The sequence below is a fragment of the Ovis aries genome, chromosome 18, assembly GCF_016772045.2.
Source record: "Ovis aries strain OAR_USU_Benz2616 breed Rambouillet chromosome 18, ARS-UI_Ramb_v3.0, whole genome shotgun sequence".
Classification (NCBI taxonomy): Eukaryota; Metazoa; Chordata; class Mammalia; order Artiodactyla; family Bovidae; genus Ovis; species Ovis aries.
The window spans coordinates 66,224,618-66,244,193 of record NC_056071.1 but is presented as its reverse complement, the minus strand read 5'-3'; the positions used below and the strand labels follow the sequence as shown (position 1 = coordinate 66,244,193).

Genomic DNA, 19,576 nt, shown 5'->3' with positions numbered 1-19,576 from the left:
CCAAAGGCAAAGGAGAAAAGGAAAGATGTGCCATCTGAGCGCAGAGCTCCAGAGAACAGCCAGGAGAGGTAAGAAGGCCTTCCTCAGCAATCAGTGCAGAGAAATGCAGGAAAACAATAAAATGGGAAAGACTAGAGATCTCTTCAAGAAAATCAGAGACATCAAGGGAACATTTCATGCAAAGATGGGCACAGTAAAGGACAGAAATGGTATGGACCTAACAGAAGCAGAAGATATTAAAGAGGAGGTGGCAAGAATACACGGAAGAACTGTACAAAAATGATCTTCACGACCCAGATAACCACCATAGTGTGATCACTCACCTAGAGCCAGACATCCAGGAGTGTGAAGGCAAGTGGGCCTTAGGAAGCATCACTACAAACAAAGCTAGTGGAGGTGATGGAATTCCAGCTGAGCTATTTCAAATCCTGAAAGATGATGCTGTCAAAGTGCTGCACTCAATATGCCAGCAAATTTGGAAAACTCAGCCGTGGCCACACGACTGGAAAAGGTCAGTTTTCATTCCAATCCCAAAGAAAGGCAATGCCAAAGAATGCTCAAACTACCACACAATTGCACTCATCTCACATGCTAGTAAAGTAATGCTCAAAATTCTCCAAGCCAGGCTTCAGCAATACATGAACCGTGAACTTCCTGATGTTCAAGCTGGTTTTAGAAAAGGCAGAGGAACCAGAGATCAAATTGCCAACATCCATTATATCACAGAAAAAAACAGGAGAATTCCAGGAAAATATCTACTTCTGCTTCATCGACTACACTAAAGCCTTTGACTGTGTGGATCACAACAAACTGTGGAAAATTCTGAAAGAGATGGGAACATGACACCACCTGACCTGCCTCCTGAGAAACCTGTGTGCAGGTCAAGAAGCAACAGTCAGAACTAAACACGGAACAACGGATGGGTACCAGATTGGGAAGGGAGCACGTCAAGGCTGTATACTGTCACCCTGCTTATCTAATCTATATGCAGACAACATCATGGCAAACGCTGGGCTGGAAGGAGCACAAGCTGGAATCCAGATTGCCGGGAGAAATGTCAATAACCTCAGTTATGCAGATGACACCACCCTTATGGCAGAGAGTGAAGAACTAAAAAGCCTCTTGTCGAAGGTGAAAGAGGAGAGTCAAAAAGCTGGCTTAAAATTCAACATTCCAAAAATGAAGATCATGGCATCTGGTCCCATCACTTCACGGCAAACAGATGTGGAAATACTGACAGTCTTTATTTTCCTGGGCTCCAATATCACTGCAGATGGTGACTGCAGCCATGAAATTAAAAGACGCTTGATCCTCAGAAGAAAAGCTCTGACCAACCTAGACAGCGTATTAAAAAGCAGAGACATTACTTTGCCGACAAAGGTCTGTATAGTCAAAGCTGTGGTTTTTCCAGGAGTCATGTGTGGACTTGAGAGTTTGGCCATAAAGAAAACTGAACGCCGAAGAATTGATGCTTTTGAGCTGTGGTGTCGGAGAAGACTCCTGAGAGTCTCTTGGACTGCAAGGAGATCCAACCAGTCCATCCTAAAGGAAATCAATCCTGAATATTCACTGGAAGAACTGATGCTGAAGCTCCAGTACTTTGGCCACCTGATACAAGAGCTGATGCATTGGAAAAGACCCTGACGCTGGGAGGGACTGGGGGCAGGAGGAGAAGGGGAATGGTTGGATGGCATCACCGACTCCATGGCCATGAGTGTGAGGAAGCCCGGGAGAAGGCGAAGCAGGTGACGCCTGGCGTGCCACAGTCCACGAGGCTGCAAAGAGTCGGACACGACTGAGCGACAGAAGAAGAAACACCCTCCTCCCAAATCCCCTCAACGGACTACGCTGTGTTCCCGGGCGGTGGGCGTCCTCCAGGAGGAACCCACGGGCAGGCCCGGGGAGCGGGACCCACCCTGCTTCTGGCCCAGCTGCAGGCCATGCTGGCCACAGCTGAGGGCACGGCTGCATTCGAGAACTTCCTGGGGAGTGGCTGTAAGTGCTCTTGGCAAGTAAAACAAGCTGAAAATCAAGCACGATAAAGACTCTTCAAAGGACCCTGGAGGGAACTGCAGCGTTCGTAACAGAGCGACCGGGAGGGCGCCACGGGCCACGGGAAGGGCACATTTCCAGACACGTGGTGCCAACAGCACCAAGAATCAGAGGGCGGCAGGCGATGCAGGCCCAGGTGCCCCGGACCTCGCTAGGCAGTCACTAGAGATGCTGGCGAATCGGGCATGGTGCCAAGTAAGCAATGCGAGTTGGGTCTGGCTAAAGCTGTGAGCAGCAGGGCACTGAATCAGGGGTTTCTAAGGTGAGAGACTCGGGGCTCTTTAAATGTGGACAAGACGCTAGGAAAGGTGTGGGAAGCAGGGCTGTGGATACCCTGAGGCCTCGAGGAGGTGGGAAGGGACGGGACTCACACGTGGTGAAGCTGCCATCAGGGAGGGTCTCAGCTAGATCGCACAGCGAGGGACCACGACAGCACCGGGCATCTCGATGAGAAGACGGGGTTAACGCAGGCCCTCTGACTCCAAGGGTTAGAAGAGGAGCGACATGAAGCACGTAAAAATTAATCCCGAGTTCCGCCTTGCGTGTCCGTTCACTGAAACAGTGACTGACAGCGGCGAGCAGAGGGAGACACAGCCGGGCCCGGCGCCCTCCCACCAGGAGCGCCACCCACCAGCCCACCGGAGCTCACACCCGCGCCCAGCCTGACCCTCCGCAGCACGACCAGGCGCGATCGACGGGAGCCAGCGAGACTGTGGTCAGCTGAAGAGACGGTAACGCACGTCTACTCGTACTCCAGAACGGGTCAGACAAGGCACAGTGTTCTAAAGTTATAAACATGGGCGTTTTCCCTCCATCCTGAACGCGGGCTGCTTTAAAAGACTCGTTTCCAACCACGGACCAGTAAGGAGGGGGGAGAATGTCCCCCGACTCTGTTCTACCTTGGGGTGGGTGGCGACACACAGTAGGCAAACCTAATGTGCATGTACACACACACACACACACACACACACACACACACGCACACACATGCACACGCACACACACGCACACACGCACACCCACACGCACACCCACACACACACACCCGGAAAAGTAAAAGCACAAAGGAAAGGAGGGGAGCGGAACCTTACGGGGAGCAGCCCGGTAAGCCTCCTCGGCCAGGAGGTCCGGGCCCCATCACCAGGGATGAGCCGCGCCTGCCACCGCGAGACAGAGCCGCTCTTCTCCCTGCGGCCCTCTGCCCCGAGGCCCACAGTGAAGCCCAGTCTGACGGGAAAATCACCTGAAAACCTCCAGCAGCGGGGCACGCTGTCAGATACCCGGCTGCTCCTCCCACAACCGTCAAGCTCATCAGAAACAAGAGAAGTCTGAGAAGCTGCCACAGCCCAGTGGAGCCTACGGAGACACGACAGCTACATCAACCCAGTGTGGGATCCTGGAGCAGAAAGAGAGCCTTGGGGAAACGAGTGAGCTCCAAACAAGCCAAGTTCGGCTCACAGTGATCCACCACATCAGTTGTTTGCTCTGACAGGTTCAGGGTTTTTTTTTCAAGTGCTACAAAGCAAATGTTATCTGTGCACTCTAGGTGATGGATACACAGGTGCTCACTACAAAATTCTTTCAACTTTTCTGTTTTGAGATACTGTTGTTTTAAAAGTTGGAAAAAAAAGTGCTACATTTTAATGTTCATCACTGGCCTCCCTTTGACATAATCAGATTTGACAAAATACATCTTCTAACAGTAGGTGAACCCTAGTCTGCCAACTCACTGTAGTAGAGACTGCTTACTTTCTAACATTACAGATGTTTTTAACAGAAGTCAAAACTCCTCTAGAGAGCGACTTGGCAGCATCCATCAAAATTCCAAACGCACACACATCCTTTGAGCCACTTCCAGGAACTTACACTGCAGGAGGGCTTGTCCCACACAGGGCTCCTCAGACGCAGTGTTTCACCCGCACCCCAGGGGTGTCTGGGTCCACAAAGAGGGTGGGGGGGGAGGAGCCCTGGTGGGCCCACCTTCGTCCAGTGGGTCAAGGCCAGCACACATCCTGCGATGCAGCGGACAGCCCTCACCACACAGAATTACCTGGCCCAAAACGTCACTTGTGCTGAGGCTAAGAAACCCTGGTCTACACTTTCAGACGTGCAAAGATGTTCCCTTTGGCACTGGTTTTAATAAGAAAAGATCAGAAGCACTGGGAATTACTTAAACGAAGATCATCTTTAATAAATGCACCTCAATGTTCACAGCAGCACAACTCACACCAGCCAAGACATGGAAGCGGCCCACGTGTCCACCCGCAGACAAAGAGCCCGGGGAGGTGCGGCGTGTACACGCGACAGGCTGCTGCTCGGGCCAGGGAGGAGGGAGACGGTGCTGTTCTCAGCTGCAGAGCTGAACCCAGAGATTATCACATTGAGAAGCCAATGGCACCCCACTCCAGTACTCTTGCCTGGAAAATCCCATGGACGGAGGAGCCTGGTAGGCTGCAGTCCATGGGGTCGTGAAGAATTGGACACGACTGAGCGACTTCACTTTGACTTTTCACATTCATGCATTGGAGAAGGAAATGGCAACCTACTCCAGTATTCTTGCCTAGAGAATCCCAGGGATGGGGGAGCCTGGTGGGCTGCCATCTATGGGGTCGCACAGAGTGGGACACGACTGAAGCAACTTAGCAGCAGCAGCAGCAAAGAAGGGAGTCACAGAGAAGAAGACACGTATCGTGATATCACTCGTAGGAACCTAAAGCATGGCATCAATGAGTTCAGTTCAGTCGCTCAGTCGTGTCCGACTCTTTGCGACCCCATGAATCGCAGCACACCAGGCCTCCCTGTCCATCACGAACCCCTGGAGTTCACTCAGACTCAAGTCCATCGAGTCGGTGATGCCATCCAGCCATTTCATCCTCGGTCGTCCCCTTCTCCTCCTGCCCCCAATCCCTCCCAGCATCAGAGTCTTTTCCAATGAGTCAACTCTTCTCATGAGGTGGCCAAAGTACTGGAGCTTCAGCTTTAGCATCAGTCCTTCCAAAGAAACCCCAGGGTTGATCTCCTTCAGAATGGACTGGTTGGATCTCCTCACAGTCCAAGGGACTTTCAAGAGTCTTCTCCAACACCACAGTTCAAACGCATCAATTCTTCAGTGCTCAGCCTTCTTCACAGTCCAACTCTCACATCCATACATGACCACAGGAAAAACCATAGCCTTGACTAGACGGACCTTAGTCGGCAAAGTAATGTCTCTCCTTTTGAATATACTATCTAGGTTGGTCATAACTTTTCTTCCCAGGAGTAACCGTCTTTTAATTTCATGGCTGCAGTCACCATCTGCAGTGATTTTGGAGCCCCAAAAAATAAAGTCTGACACTGTTTCCCCATCTATTTCCCATAAAGTGATGGGACCGGATGCCATGATCTTTGTTTTCTGAATGCTGAACTTTAAGCCAACTTTTTCGCTCTCCTCTTTCACTTTCATCAAGAGGCTTTTTAGCTCCTCTTCACTTTCTGCCATAAGGGTGGTATCATCTGCATATCTGAGGTTCTTGATATTTCTCCCGGCAATCTTGATTCCCTCTTGTGTTTCTTCCAGCCCAGCGTTTCTCATGATGTACTCTGCATATAAGGTAAATAAGCAGGGTGACAATATACAGCCTTGATGTACTCCTTTTCCTATTTCGAACCAGTCTGTTGTTCCACATCCAGTTCTAACTGTTACTTCCTGACCTGCATATAGGTTTCTCAAGAGGCAAGTCAGGTGGTCTGGTATTCCCATCTCTTTCAGAATTTTCCACAGTTTGTTGTGATCCACACAAAGGCTTTGGCATAGTCAATAAAGCAGAAATAGATGTTTTTCTGGAACTTTCTTGCTTTTTCCATGATCCAGCGGATGCTGGCAATTGGATCTCTGGTTCCTCTGCCTTTTCTAAAACCAGCTTGAACATCAGGAAGTTCACGGTTCACATATTGCTGAAGCCTGGCTTGGAGAATTTTGAGCATTACTTTACTAGCGTGTGAGATGAGTGCAATTGTGCGATAGTTTGAGCATTCTTTGGCATTGCCTTTCTTTGGGATTGGAATGAAAACTGACCTTTTCCAGTCCTGTGCCCACTGCTGAGTTTTCCAAATTTGCTGGCATATTGAGTGCAGCACTTTGACAGCATCATCTTTCAGGATTTGAAACAGCTCAACTGGGATTCCGTCACCTCCACTAGCTTTGTTTGTAGTGATGCTTTCTAAGGCCCACTTGACTTCATATTCCAGGATGTCTGGCTCTAGATTAGTGATTACATCATCATGATTATCTGGGTTGTGAAGATCTTTTTTGTACAGTTCTTCCGTGTATTCTTGCCACCTCTTCTTAATATCTTCTGCTTCTGTTCGGTCCAGACCATTTCTGTCCTTTATGGAGCCCATCTTTGCATGAAATGTTCCCTTGATATCTCTAATTTTCTTGAAGAGATCTCTAGTCTTTCCCGTTCTGTTGTTTTCCTCTATTTCTTTGCATTGATCGATGAAAAAGGCTTTCTTCTCTCTTCTTGCTATTCTCTGGAACTCTGTATTCAGACGCTGATATCTTTCCTTTCCTCCTTTGCTTTTCGCCTCTCTTCTTTCACAGCTGTCTGTAAGGCCGTATCAATGAAGGTATCTACAAACCAGAAACCAACTCGCAGGCACAGAAAACCAATGTATGGTTACCAAAGGGGAAGGTGAGCGGTGGGGCGGGGGGTCAGCAGACGCAGACCACCACACACAAAGTGAAGCGCGGAGTCCCAGGGCGGAGCACAGGGACCTGCACTCAACATCCCGCGATGAACCGCAATGGAAAAGGATGTGAAGAAGACACACACACACACACACACGGATGTGCTGTGTGCATTCACGTGCACACATCTTCGCACGTGTGGAAGTGTATGTTATAGGCCAGGGTTTCTTTACAATATTGTAAATCAACTATACTTCAGTGAATAAAAAAAATTATACTCACATAAAAGAATGTTATATAGCTCTGAAAAGGGAATGAAGGAATCATATAATGATATGTAAAAAATGTGCAAAGTTAAGTGAAAAACAGCAAGATGCACACAGAAAGAAATCATTCTATAAAAAAGAGAAACAGCACGTCCATATTTGCTTCTACAGGCATCAAAGTCTAGCGCAAGGACCCAAAGAAACTGCTGAGAATCGTGTCCTCTCGTTGGCAGGGGAGCTGGGCAGTCAGAAGACAGGAGCAGGAAGGAGCTACTTTACACCTGCAAGTACTGGCCGACCTTCCGACCCTGTGAATGGATAACCCACGTGAAAAGGAGCGTGGAACGCCTGCAGCTTCTCACAGGAACGGATCACCGTGCTCAGTCCCCACAGGGCTCTTCCTTTAGGTTTCAGCAACACAACTGACACTAGAAACTTTACCTAAAATAAAGTTACCACCCACCCCCAGCTGAATCTACAGTTTTGCAGTGAATCAAATGGCTACATTTTAGTCTTCAACGAAGTGTAAAACCAGTCTGAATAATTTTCACCAGGACATACAGTGTGAGGGTTTATTACACTCACAGTTTCTGACAACAAACCCAGCGGTTTCCTTCCTCTCAGTCTTCTCCAGGCCCGTTCCACACCGTCGCCCTGCTCCAATTTTAAGCTCCAACAGAGGTTTGCAATTGTAGCTAATGAATGCAGATGTGATCAAATACAAAAGTACATTCACTGTAAAACAAACAATGCATTCCAACATACCCTGCTGTGATGAACGTGCTCCAAATCGTTGAGATAATACTCCTCAATTGAAAAGGGCTTTCCTTCCACTTCAAAGACATAAGCTGGGTTCATCTTGTTCTGAACAGGAACAGCAAAGTAATCTGCAAACTCTCTGCAGTTGATGGTGGCTGACATGAGGACAACCTGGAGGAGAGATCGTCGAGGAAACGAAGTGGCGCCACCGGCGGTGGAGACCAAGAGGCTCGTTAGGAGGCCAGGCTTCTCCTCTTCCGGAATTGCCACAGCTTTAGCTGCACGCTGACTCGATCTCAGTGTAATACAAATTATTACAATCCAGGACTGCTCAGAGATGTCAACTTTACAATTTCTCTTCAGTTACTTTTTCAAGTGAGAAACTACCCTTCTCCAGTAAAGCTCAATTACAACCATTTACCTAAAAGGACACTTTGCATCAGAAAACTAGTTTAGGACAGAATAAGCTCTAGACGGTGTGTTCCAGAAAGTTGAGGGAGCAGAGCAGCAAAGGGGAAGAGGACAAAGGAGCCAGGAAACCTTGACCCTACGCGGAGAAATGGGAGGTGCCCAGTAACCAGTCCCAACCGAGTGGGATGGCAGAGGCTCGGGGACTCCCTGCAGGTTCCAGTTTTGCCAGAAAGCAAATCTGGGATGACATCCTGAAGAACTCAGCCATGAACGCCAGCAGCAGCAGCATCCGCAGCCCGCCAGCTGTGCCCTGGAGATGGCGGCAGCACTACGCGGGGTCTCCACTGTCCGCCAGGCTCCAAAGTGCTAAGCCGGAGGCAGACACAGCTGTCTGCTGACTACATTTCTGAAGTCTAAGTCTTTGCACAGAAGTAAAACCTTTACACAGACATTATTAATACATTTATTGGGCAGACAAAAAGTCTGTATTTGCCCTCTGATGTCAGATACCAAAGGTCAAAACCCCACTGACCCAGGTCACTCAGAAGCCAGGCTCTGTGAGGACCTGCGGGTGCTATGGGTGGCCCGCAGGGCACGGCCATCCCAGCAGAGGACCTCTAACGTGTCTGCCAGAGCTGCCAGGCGAGGGCGCTTCTGGGCTTCTGTCCGCCTGAGCGCGGATGTGCACTGCGCACAGCCGCAGCCAGCCCAGGCTGCCCCGCCTCCCCCGCCTCCCCGCCTCCCCGCCTCCCCGCCTCCCCCGCCTCCCCCGCCTCCCCGCCTCCCCGCCTCCCCCGCCTCCCCCGCCTCCCCCGCCTCCCCGCCTCCCCCGCCTCCCCCGCCTCCCCCGCCTCCCCGCCTCCCCCGCCTCCCCGCCTCCCCCGCCTCCCCCGCCTCCCCCGCCTCCCCGCCTCCCCCGCCTCCCCCGCCTCCCCCGCCTCCTCGCCCTGCACCCTCCCCGCGGCTCTTCGCTCGTCCGCAGACGCTCAGCAGCCTGCCCTGACACCTGCTTGTCTGGGGGCCCGGGGCTGAGTCTGGGCAGCCAGCGGCGACAGCACAAAGCCGGGGCCCTCTGGAGGGCTGGGTGCGGAGCAGAAGGGGGCCCGGAAGGCCCATCTGCCCAGGCTCCTGCTGCATCTTAAGGCCCCCACGGCAGCTCTCTTTTTAAAAAGGAGTAAGGGAGGAAGTTTCGAGAGTTTCAAAACACTTAACTACAAAGCCATACAGAACCTGACTTCTAGTTTCTTAGCCCAACTACGTACACCATTACAAGGTTCTATATTCAGGAGGCATTATGCTTTCTGTATTTTTTTAATAAATCATGAAAACACTGAAACTGACAAGGCATTTCCTACTACGCATATGATCAGCACCAAATTCCTGAGCATCATTTTCAAGAGTGTGGTAGCCTTTTTTAAATTTACCAACACTCTTAACTCCTAAAAAGCAAAAAAAAAAAAAAAAACCCACTGCAATCAAGTTATTACCTTACAGCAAAAATTAGTCTTAAAATGACAATCACGGGTTTCCGTGGTGGCTCAGTCATGAAGAAGCTGCCTGCTAATGCAGGCGACACGGGTCCAATCCCGGATCGAGGAAGATCCCACATGCCGTGGAGCCACCAAGCCTGTGGGCCCAACTACTGAGCCTGTGCTAAGCCCAGAACTGCAACCACCGAAGCCTGGGTACCCCAGAGCCCGCGCGCCCCAACAAGAGAGGCCATCACAGTGAGAGGCCCGCACGCCGCAACTGGAGAGCAGCCCCTTCTCGTGGCAACTAGACAAAGCCCACACGCCATGGAGACCCAGCGCAGCCAAAAGTAAATAGATAAATAATTTTTTTTTTTTTAAGTGACCGTCAAGAAAGGTCTGGTTCTGTTGATTCTCTCCATCATGTGATGGTCCTCTTAAGCAGTGAAAGTGAGAGTCTCTTTGCAACCCCATGGACTGTATGTACAGTCCATGGAATTCTCCAGGCCAGAATACTGGAGTGGGTAGCCTTTCCCTTCTCCAGGGGATCTTCCCAACCCAGGGATCGAACCCAGGTCTCCCGCATTCCAGGCGGATTCTTTACCAGCTGAGCCACCAGGGAAGCCCCAGAATACTGGAGTGGGTAGCCGACCCCTTCTCCAGGGGATCTTCCCGACCCAGGAATCGAGCCAGGGTCTCCCGCATTGCAGGCGGATTCTTTACCAGCTGAGCTATCAGGGAAGCCTGTCTTAAGCACTAGGTCAGCCCACTGCAAACCTTGGGTTCTACTTCCTCAGCGCCCACCAGGTGAGACTGTGGCCCTGCATGGAGCACGTGCAGACAAGACACTGTGTGGTCTAGTGGGCACCTGCTTTCCCGAGACAGCAAGTCCTCCCACAGCCCTTCCCAAGGTGAATGACCGCGCCAGTCGCCACCGCTCTGGGAGACTCCTGCAGAGCAGGGTTGGGCTGACCTGTGTCTAGCCTGCGTAATAATTACAAACCCTCCACTACTCTGGTCACGTTCACGTCCCCATCCTTCCTGTTCAGATAAAATGTAAACAATGTTGGCCATTCCCACAGACTTTCAGTTAGCTCCTATTGTAAGTCTCCTATAAAAGCAGGGCACGTAACCACTAACTTCAGTGCGATTCGGTGCTGCTTATAAAAGAGATGACAGAGTCACATTCCCTCAACCTCTGGTTTCTGTTCAGCCCAGCTGTGCTCTAATACCCAGCATTTCATTATTCTCCGTAGCCTGGAGAATATTTTACAATTTAATGCAAGATAATAACCAAAAACTCTTCCACTGTCTGATCCTAAGGGAAGGTCCTCCAAGCCAGCTTCTTGGCAAGGTCTGGAGGACGGTGGAGACAATGATTTGAAGAGTCACTGCTTCCAGCCGTTTCTACTAAACAAAACTACATCATAAACCTAACCCTGAATGTTTCAGTTACTCATGAAATCGACTTTACCTTCACAAAACGTGAATTTGTTCTTAAGAGTCTGCGGACAACTAGCAACAGGAAATCCATCTCTTCAGTTCGCTCATGCACCTACAAAATAAGAACGGAGGCCCCCACGGGGGAAGGCATGTCAGTGTGGAGTGACTGGGGGGAGGGCTCACCACCGTGCCCAGGGCTGGGGTCAAGGCTCCGCGATGGAGGCCGCCACTCAGCCCCCAAACCAGGACGCTCAGGAGAGGCATGTGGGTCACTGTCCCCCCTCCACCCCCGGGGTCCCAGTAGGACCCAACTGGCATCCGGGCAGGGGCACGTCTAGCATTCTCAGCCCCGACCGCTCAATGCCAACAGCACCCCCGGTCCCTGAGACAAGACAGAAAAGCACAGAGCAGCCTCCCGCGGCCACCCCCGGCCCACGGTCCCTGCCCTGGGCCCATCTGCACTGTGACCGCAGCAGGGGTGCGGGGCAGCAGTCCACCTGCCCAGCAGGGCAGGAATTGCCGGGAGGCCTGGGAAGAGCTGGCTTGGCAGGAGCAGGCAGGGCAGGGCTGGGGAGGAGCAGAGGGCAGCAGGGAGCCTTGCAGGAGCGTCTGGGACACAGGGCTGCGGGGCCCCAGGGGAAACTGCCCCAGGCAGCCCCGCTCAGACATCGGCCTTCCAGCAGGAAACCACCCCCCACCCCCCGGGGCCTGCCCACCCCAGCCCTGCCCACGCCCACCAACTAACGCCAAGGGCTGAGTCACTCAGCGTGGGGCATCTCACACTGACCCGGGCTGCCCCAGGCACAGGGCACAGGGGATTCCTCCCTGGGCCACGTCTCTGCTGACGCGGAGAGACGAGCTCCTGAGTCTCAAAGAGGGAGCCCCTTCTCCGCAGGGCGAGAGGCTGGCTCCACTGCTGTGTCTCTGGCCGGACATCTTAGAAACCTAACTCTCCTTCTCTTACCAAGCTCAGTGTAGAGAGCAGCGCCTCAACACCAACGTGCTGCCTTGGACTTGAGAAGCAGAAACAAAGGCTGTCCTCAGTGAAGAGCCCCAGGTGGGCCTCCTCGGCACCGAGGCCCCGGCCCCCACGCCATCCTGACGAGCCCCACAGCTCAGACTTCACACAGCTGCGTCTCCTGCTGCTGGAGGCTGGGCTGCCCCTCCTGCCTGAGGACCCACTCGGCCCTCCACCCCAAGGTCCTCTCCCCAATGCTGGCATTCCTCCGTCCACATAACCACACCTGAGCAGACATCTGTCCCCCCAGCAGAGAGGCTGACAGTGGAAACTACAGCTTCTCCAACTTTATGACCTCAGCACCTAATGAGGTAGGTACTCTGCCGATGTTTACTGAATGAATGATCCACCTGAAGTGAGCTATTCTCTTTCCAGAGCTAAGAAGTTAAGGACATGACCATTCCGTTCCCTGCTCATTTAACTTATATGCAGAGCATATCGTGAAATGCCGGGCTGGATGAAGCGCAAGCTTGCATCAAGACTGCCAGGAGAAACATCAGTAACTCCAGATATGCAAATGATACGACCTTACGACAGAAAGCAAGACTAAAGAGTCTCTTGATGACGGTGAAAGGGGGCAGTAAGAGAGCTCAACACTCAACATTCGGAAAATGAAGGTCATGACGTCCAGGCCCATCACATCATGGCAAACAGATCAGGAAAAACGGCAGCAGTGACAGGCCTTCTTTCCTTGGGCTCCAGAATCACTGCAGATGGTGACGGCAGCCATGAAATTAAAAGACGCTTGGTCCTTGAAAGAAAAGCTAGGACAAACCTAGACAGGATTAAAAAGCAGAGACATCACTTTGCCAACAAAGGCCCATCTAGTCAAAGCTATGGTTTTTCCAATAATCATGTAGAGATGTGAGAGTTGGACCATAAAGAAGGCTGAGCACCACATAATCGATGCCTTCTAACTACGGTGCTGGAGAAGACTCTTGGGAGTCTCTTGGACTGCAAGCAGATCAAACCAGTCAATCATAAAGGAAATCAACCCTGAATATTCACTGGAAGGACTGATGATGAAGCTCCAATACTTTGGCCACCTAATGCAAAGAGCCAACTCACTGGAAAAGATCCTGATGCTGGCAAAGACTGAAGGCAGAAGAAGGGGATAACAGAGGATGAGATGGTTGGATGGCATCATCGACTCAATGGCCATGAGTTTGAGCCAACTCTGGGAGATACTGAAGGACAGGGAAGCCTGCCGTGCTGCACTCTATGGAGCTGCAAAGAGTCGGACACACTGAACAACGGCATTCCATTTTCAACTGCCTGGCTGTCTTCAACTTTTGCTCTTATCTTTGTTTTGAAATTCAAATCATCCCACACAACAGGAACAATATTCTTTGTAAACGTAAAACTTCAGGCCTATCCAAACCTGTTCATTCTTTAAGCAAAGTTATCACAGTGCCAAGTGACAAGACGCTCCCGTGGGGGGCAAGTTCCCGCAGAGTGCAGCTGACGTGTTCAGCTACCACCACGCAGCTTCGGGAAAGAATGAGGCCAGGACCACAGCGCACACAGGCTTGTCCGCGTCACTCAGGTGTGCGTGTGCAGAAACACCTCCTTCCACAGTCAGAAAGATGCTGGATCTACAGAAACAACCAGAAGCTTGGGCAGCAGAAACTCGGGAGTAGGTTACCCAGGGTGAGCCTTGCCATGCTACCTGGAGGCCTGAGTGAAAGGCTCAGTGACTAACAGTGACTCCTGCGAACTTTATCATACTGACACCAGCTTTGGGCATACTGCCGAAGTTTGATTTCATCACCAGCTAAAGTTACTCAAAACTGCCAAAAGTCGTGAAGAAAACATGAACCACACTGCACGTCCCACTGTACTGCGAAGAGCAACAGAGCATGTTCCGCATTTCCTGTCCCGGACACCCAAGAGCGCCGCAGAACAGGTGCGCACACGACCTGGTAAACGCGCCCACTCCGCTTCACCTGCAGCACCGACGGAGGGAATTCTCACACAGAGGTGCGGGCAAGTCATTCTGCTTACACATGGCATGGCTTGGACTTCACACTAATTAGAGCAGCCTTGCTTTGTAGCCTGTCACACAGGCATTAAGTATCTTCTCTGTCCACTGAAGAAGAGGATGCATTCGAGTCAAAATGGAGTAACTGCGGTTCAGTCATCCAGGGTGGAGCAGGGTGGCCACTGCGGACATGAATCCAGACTGCCCCTGACGCCCCAAGGATCTGCATGTCCTCAACTGTCCCAGACTCCAGGCCTCCACCCGCATTCTCAGACGGTTTCTGCCAGCAGCAACCCCTGGCCTCAGGTCTCCCTAACTCTGCAGCCGTCTAACCCCAAGCAGCCCTCTAGCGGCCTTCCTTCTCCCCAGCTCCAATCCCAACTCTGGACAACAGCTGATGTTACGTTTCTGGTTTTGCCTTTCCAGGCCCCCACCTTGTAGCCCAGAACACAACTCAAGTGCCTCATGAATCTGGGTCTCCCAGGCAATTGGCGGCAGTTTGGCTCAAATGGCACCCTTCTCTATTCCTGTTACAGACTCATGATTCCTGCTGACAGCACATTTCGGTTCCATGCTGATCACACACGCACCAGGAGGGTGGGGAGACCTACCCAAGAGGGCCACGCAGGGGGCCTCACTCCAGCCTCCGTCAGACGCTCCAGCGCCACCTCACAGCCTCCCACAGATCCCACTTATCTGCTGTTTCCAAGGCCTCAAGAAACCAGTGAAGCTTCTCGAGGCATAACTACTGCTGAGGTTTAAAACTCCAGAGTCTAGGGGGAGTTACTTCCAGAACTCGTGGGACAACTGTTTGAACACAACATCACTTCACCTCAAAAAACCCTTGTTTAACATAGAATCGAAATCGGAATAGAATCCAATAGAACCCCCGGAGGTCCAGTGGACAGGACTCGACGCTCAGTGCGGAGAGCACAGGTTCAACCCCTGGCTGGGGAATTAAGATTCCACAAGCCCCACAGCACGGCTAAGAGAAGACAGAATGAAGTCAAATCAAATTAAAATCAATTAAAACATTCTATCCTTACGGAGGAACGTTGAGACAGCTAAGACCGGCGCAAAGAAAGGGTTCACAGTACATTATTGGTTTTTTTTTTTTTTAGAAAAGTGAATAGATTAATATCTATTCATTTTCTTAGAAGATGTTTTTATTGTTCTCGTTTTATTTTTCTTATTGTTCTTGTTTACTAGATGGAAAGTATCTGAAAGGTGCTGGAAACACCTACAGACAATTAAAGTTCTTTTAATTGTCCGATGTGGCTAATACTCCAAACCAGGGCCAGCAGGCGGTCGCTGTGAAAGGCCAGAGAGCAAGCGCGTCCAGCTTCACGGCACGTACGGCCCTGACCCAAGCGCCCATCTCTCGCGCAGTAGCCTCACAGCGCTCATAAACACAGCAAAGCTGTGTGCCAACGAAACCGCATTTACAGAAGGGGCCAAATTCGGCATGAGGGCTGCAGTCTGCCAACCCCCGGTCTCAACAAGGAATCTCTGCATTCTCCTCAACCTCCTCACCCGTGTTTTCCAAGTAAGAGCAAAGGATAAAAAGAGCAAATCAACTTTCATGAGTAGAACAAGCCGATACAGGCTCAAAGAACTTTCTGACACTTTACAAGTAACTTGGACTGTGTTCTCTCATCAAATCAAAACAGAGCGTTAAGAGCGGAGCACTCACTTCGTCAATGAAGATGTGTGTGAATTCCACCAAGCTCTTGGCACTGACTATCTTCTGGAGCAGGACCCCCGTTGTCATATAAATTAACTTGGTGTCTTCTGTCGCTATTTTCTCCAACCCTACCTAAAATTGGGGAAGGAAAAAGGAGAGAGTTTTCTATTTAAATGGTTTACATTTAACTGCAAAGAAAGCAATGTTAATTTCATAATGAAGGTAAGAGAGGGAACAAAAAATTATCATAAACCACAAAAACATAATAGGGTCTAAACTAGCAAATTCTCAAATTGATTCTTCTTCTTCTTTGGTGATGTGGGGAGAGACTGGTTTATCTAGCCACACTGCCTGCATCATTTTGACGCTGAGGTGACTACATATGAAGACCTCTTCAACACAAAGATATGATTAAAGATAAAATCATAAAAGCCATGAGCCTGAGAATTCTCACTTCTTTTACATTCAACTGAGAAAGAAATTAAGCTATTTTCAGGAACTTCTGATTTTCACTATTTTTTGAAATTATGCCGTAATTCTGCTCCATAAGCAACTGATTGCATTTTCTCTCCCAGCAGAAAATAAATCACATCCTATCATCGACTTATGTAAAAGACAAAACGAACAAGGGGAGAAGCTCACCTGGTAGCCCACCAACCCGCCCAAAACCCAGCCGCGCTCTCTGCTGATCCAGCGGGCGATGCTGCTGGCCCCGATCTTGCGCGGCTGCGTGACCACGATGTTGCAGTAGGCGGAGCGCTGCAGATGGTGGTCGAGGATGTACTGCGGGAGCTGCGTGCTCTTGCCACTGCCTGTGGCACCGTGGATGATCACTACGGAACTGCTTTCTATCAAAGAGACGACCTAGAATGGTGAAAGAGAGCTCCTTCAAACTCGCCACAGATTTAACAATGATGTAAAGTGTTACCTATGAACCAAAAGCTTCATCTCAGGAAGACTTTCAGGATTTCCTTTCTCTTCACCCTTACAAGTTAAACACTTAACCTAGCCACCTAAACATCACAAAAGGGACACAGGTTACTAGTGGTGACTGCACTGGAGACAATCTGACCACTGTGAGCAGTAACGAATGGCTACAGAAATCCAGGCCACGTTCACCGCCCCCTGGGTCTCAGCTTCTCCATCTGTAAAAATGAAAACACCAAACTGAACTTCTATAGCTCTTGTTAAGTCTAAATTTCTATTATTTTTAAATTGTGTGCTGAGCCTCCATCTAATTCTACTAAGAAACAGGAAAACACAGCTGTTGTTACACACAGCAAGTGTACACTCAATTCTCATTTGAAATTCTTCAGACACACTTTCAAACAAGCAGCTTCCACTGCTCCACAGACTGACGGCAAGGGCGGCGCTACAGCGCTGATCCGGCCACCCCCCCCACCTCCACCCAAAACACCGTTCAGCGTCACTCTAGTCATCAAAACGGTCAGGGAACACAAGCTGATTTTAATGCTGGCCTCTTAAAATTAATAAGCATGCCTACTCTACACAAGATGCACGATCCAATCTAAGACAAAGTGAAACCGAACGCAGAACATTCACAGTTTACTGTCTTCTGTGACCGTTTCTTCCATTAGCACAGGTAACTGCAACTTCAATGCATACACTTTTAACCAGGTTTATGCAGTGCTAGGTCACTTCAGTTGTGTCTGACTCTTTGCAACCCCATGGACTGTAGCCCGCCAGGCTCCTCTGTCCATGGGATTCTCCAGGCAAGAACACTGCAGTGGGTTGCCAGGCCCTCCTCCAGGGGGTCATCCAGGCCCAGAGATCACACAGGCGTTTCTTTCATCTCCTGCACTGGCAGGCAGATTCTTTAACACTAGCGCCACCTGGGAAGCCCAACCAGGTCTAGCAACACGTAACTAATTAGAGATGCAATCACCTTGCCGCTGTATTGCCTGACATTGCTCATAAAATGATATACCAAGGACTGATCGATGACCAGGCAACACGAACAGCCAGCGTATAAGGGATCCCACTGGGATGCTAGAGGTGGCTGCGGCCAGGGGCAGGCAGTATCCACTTCCTGAAAGGTCTGGGCAGCGGGACTTGAAGGCAGCAGCTCCCTGGGCCCGCAGGTGTCCACTCACATCTACTTCAGAGCAGGGGAGACAGGACGAAGGATTAAACAGGAAAAGGTGAGCTCGGGGGAAGCAGAACGAGTGACGCACGGCGGGAGAAAGGCCCTCTGCGTGGTCACTGCACAGAGCCACCTCCCGGCGCCCGCCCGGCCCCTCGTCACTTTCAGACTAGAAACCAAGGGCTGGATCACTGGCATGAAAAACAACCAAACTACATCATGAGAAAAATCACGTTACCTCTTCCTTACACCGGCTTATAGGCAAATCAGGATATTTGTAGGTTGTCTCTGGGATGCATATCACATTGCTTGATTTAGCTACAGGTGGCCTCGGACCTGGATTCAGACAAAACAGACAAATACAATGCTATTTCCTATGTGAAAAAAGGCAAGATAAACAATCCCATGCTTATCTAGTTTATATATGCAGCAAATACACAGCAGGCTGTACACACACACACACACACTCTCTCTCACACACACACACACTCACACTCACACACACACACACACTCACACACACACTCAGCGCTAACACCGTGAGCAGAGTCTTCAGCAAGCTCCCGGCGCGCCCACCCCCAGCAGTGCACAGGAGCTGAGCGCCACATCCCCGTCCATCACAGCCACCAGCGCTGCGGGCTCGGGCCACCTCTGAGACAAGAGACCTGCACAGCGCAAAGCCCATCACCCTCAAACAGCACAAAGATGACTGGCTGAAAGAACTGACTCTGACTTGAAAAGTCACATCAATTTGTTAAGGGTTCGCTCCTCGCTACTGGAACAAATCGGCAGTAGACCACCACACACCACCTTGGGAACAGAGATCCTGAGAGGGACCGTCCTTGCTCCGACAAAGACTGACCAGGGGAGCTCTGCCCAGTCCTACGAGTGAATAAAAGTGTTAGCTGCTCAGTCGTGTCTGACTCTTCGTGATCCCATGGACTGTAGCCTGCCAGGCTCCTCTGTCCTTGGGATTCTCCAGGCAAGAATATTGGAGTGGGTTGCCATGCCCTCCTCCAGGGGATCTTCTCCACCCAGGGATGGAACCGGGGTCTCCTGCATGGCAGGTGGATTCTTTACCCCTGAGGCACCACGGAAGCCTGGTGAATGTTCTCTTGTAAATATACACGCTCCTCTCCGGCAATGCCACAAATTCTTGACAAACTGACAATCATCAAAAGTCTCAGCACACAAACTTTTATTGGGAAATAATTTTACTTCCAAAGTAAACTCTGGAGCGTCCCTGTCTCTCCCAGCCTCAGCACGGGGCTGGCGCTCCTGGGTCCTTCTCCGGAGCTGCTCTTCCCGCTCCTCCCGGCCCTGTGCCGCTCCGCGCCGTCTCTCCCTCTGCCCCGCCGCCGCCGCCGCCCCCACCCGACACACACGTGTCCCTGCCTCTCTTCTGCTGTCCTACGTGTTCCCTACACATGCCCTCAGTTTCAGAGCTGGCCTAGCTACATAATTACAACATGGCTATTTTCCTGCAGCTGAACCAACAACTTGTTCGGAACCTGGAGAGGAGAGGAGCCAGCGCCGTTCTCCCTCCTTGGGGAAACAGAGCTCCTCCCTGGGCGCCGCGCACTGACTTCAGGAGGCTGTTCTCCAAGTCCCGCCCCCGACAGCCTTCCAACCGTGTAGCCACCTCACTGCTGTCTAGCCACCTCACTGCTGACCGCTGCTCTCGGAAGCCTGCGCTTCTGTCCGCCCTCATCTCTCTCCT

At 51.0% G+C, this 19,576-nt stretch overlaps 1 protein-coding gene across 3 annotated transcripts in view; it reads right to left on the bottom strand.

The window, feature by feature from the left end:
* The window catches only part of TDRD9 (tudor domain containing 9), a 112,571-nt gene that overhangs the window by 69,084 nt on the left and 23,911 nt on the right, over positions 1 to 19,576 (bottom strand). For all 3 annotated transcript variants that reach the window (XM_042235592.2, XM_042235593.2, XM_042235594.2), the window contains exons 3-7: positions 18,095 to 18,192; positions 16,395 to 16,616; positions 15,762 to 15,884; positions 11,101 to 11,181; positions 7,753 to 7,917 (exon numbers count right to left, since the gene is read on the bottom strand). In XM_042235592.2, the coding sequence (XP_042091526.1) occupies positions 7,753 to 7,917; positions 11,101 to 11,181; positions 15,762 to 15,884; positions 16,395 to 16,616; positions 18,095 to 18,192 (689 nt within the window). The remainder of the gene's footprint in view (positions 1 to 7,752; positions 7,918 to 11,100; positions 11,182 to 15,761; positions 15,885 to 16,394; positions 16,617 to 18,094; positions 18,193 to 19,576) is intronic.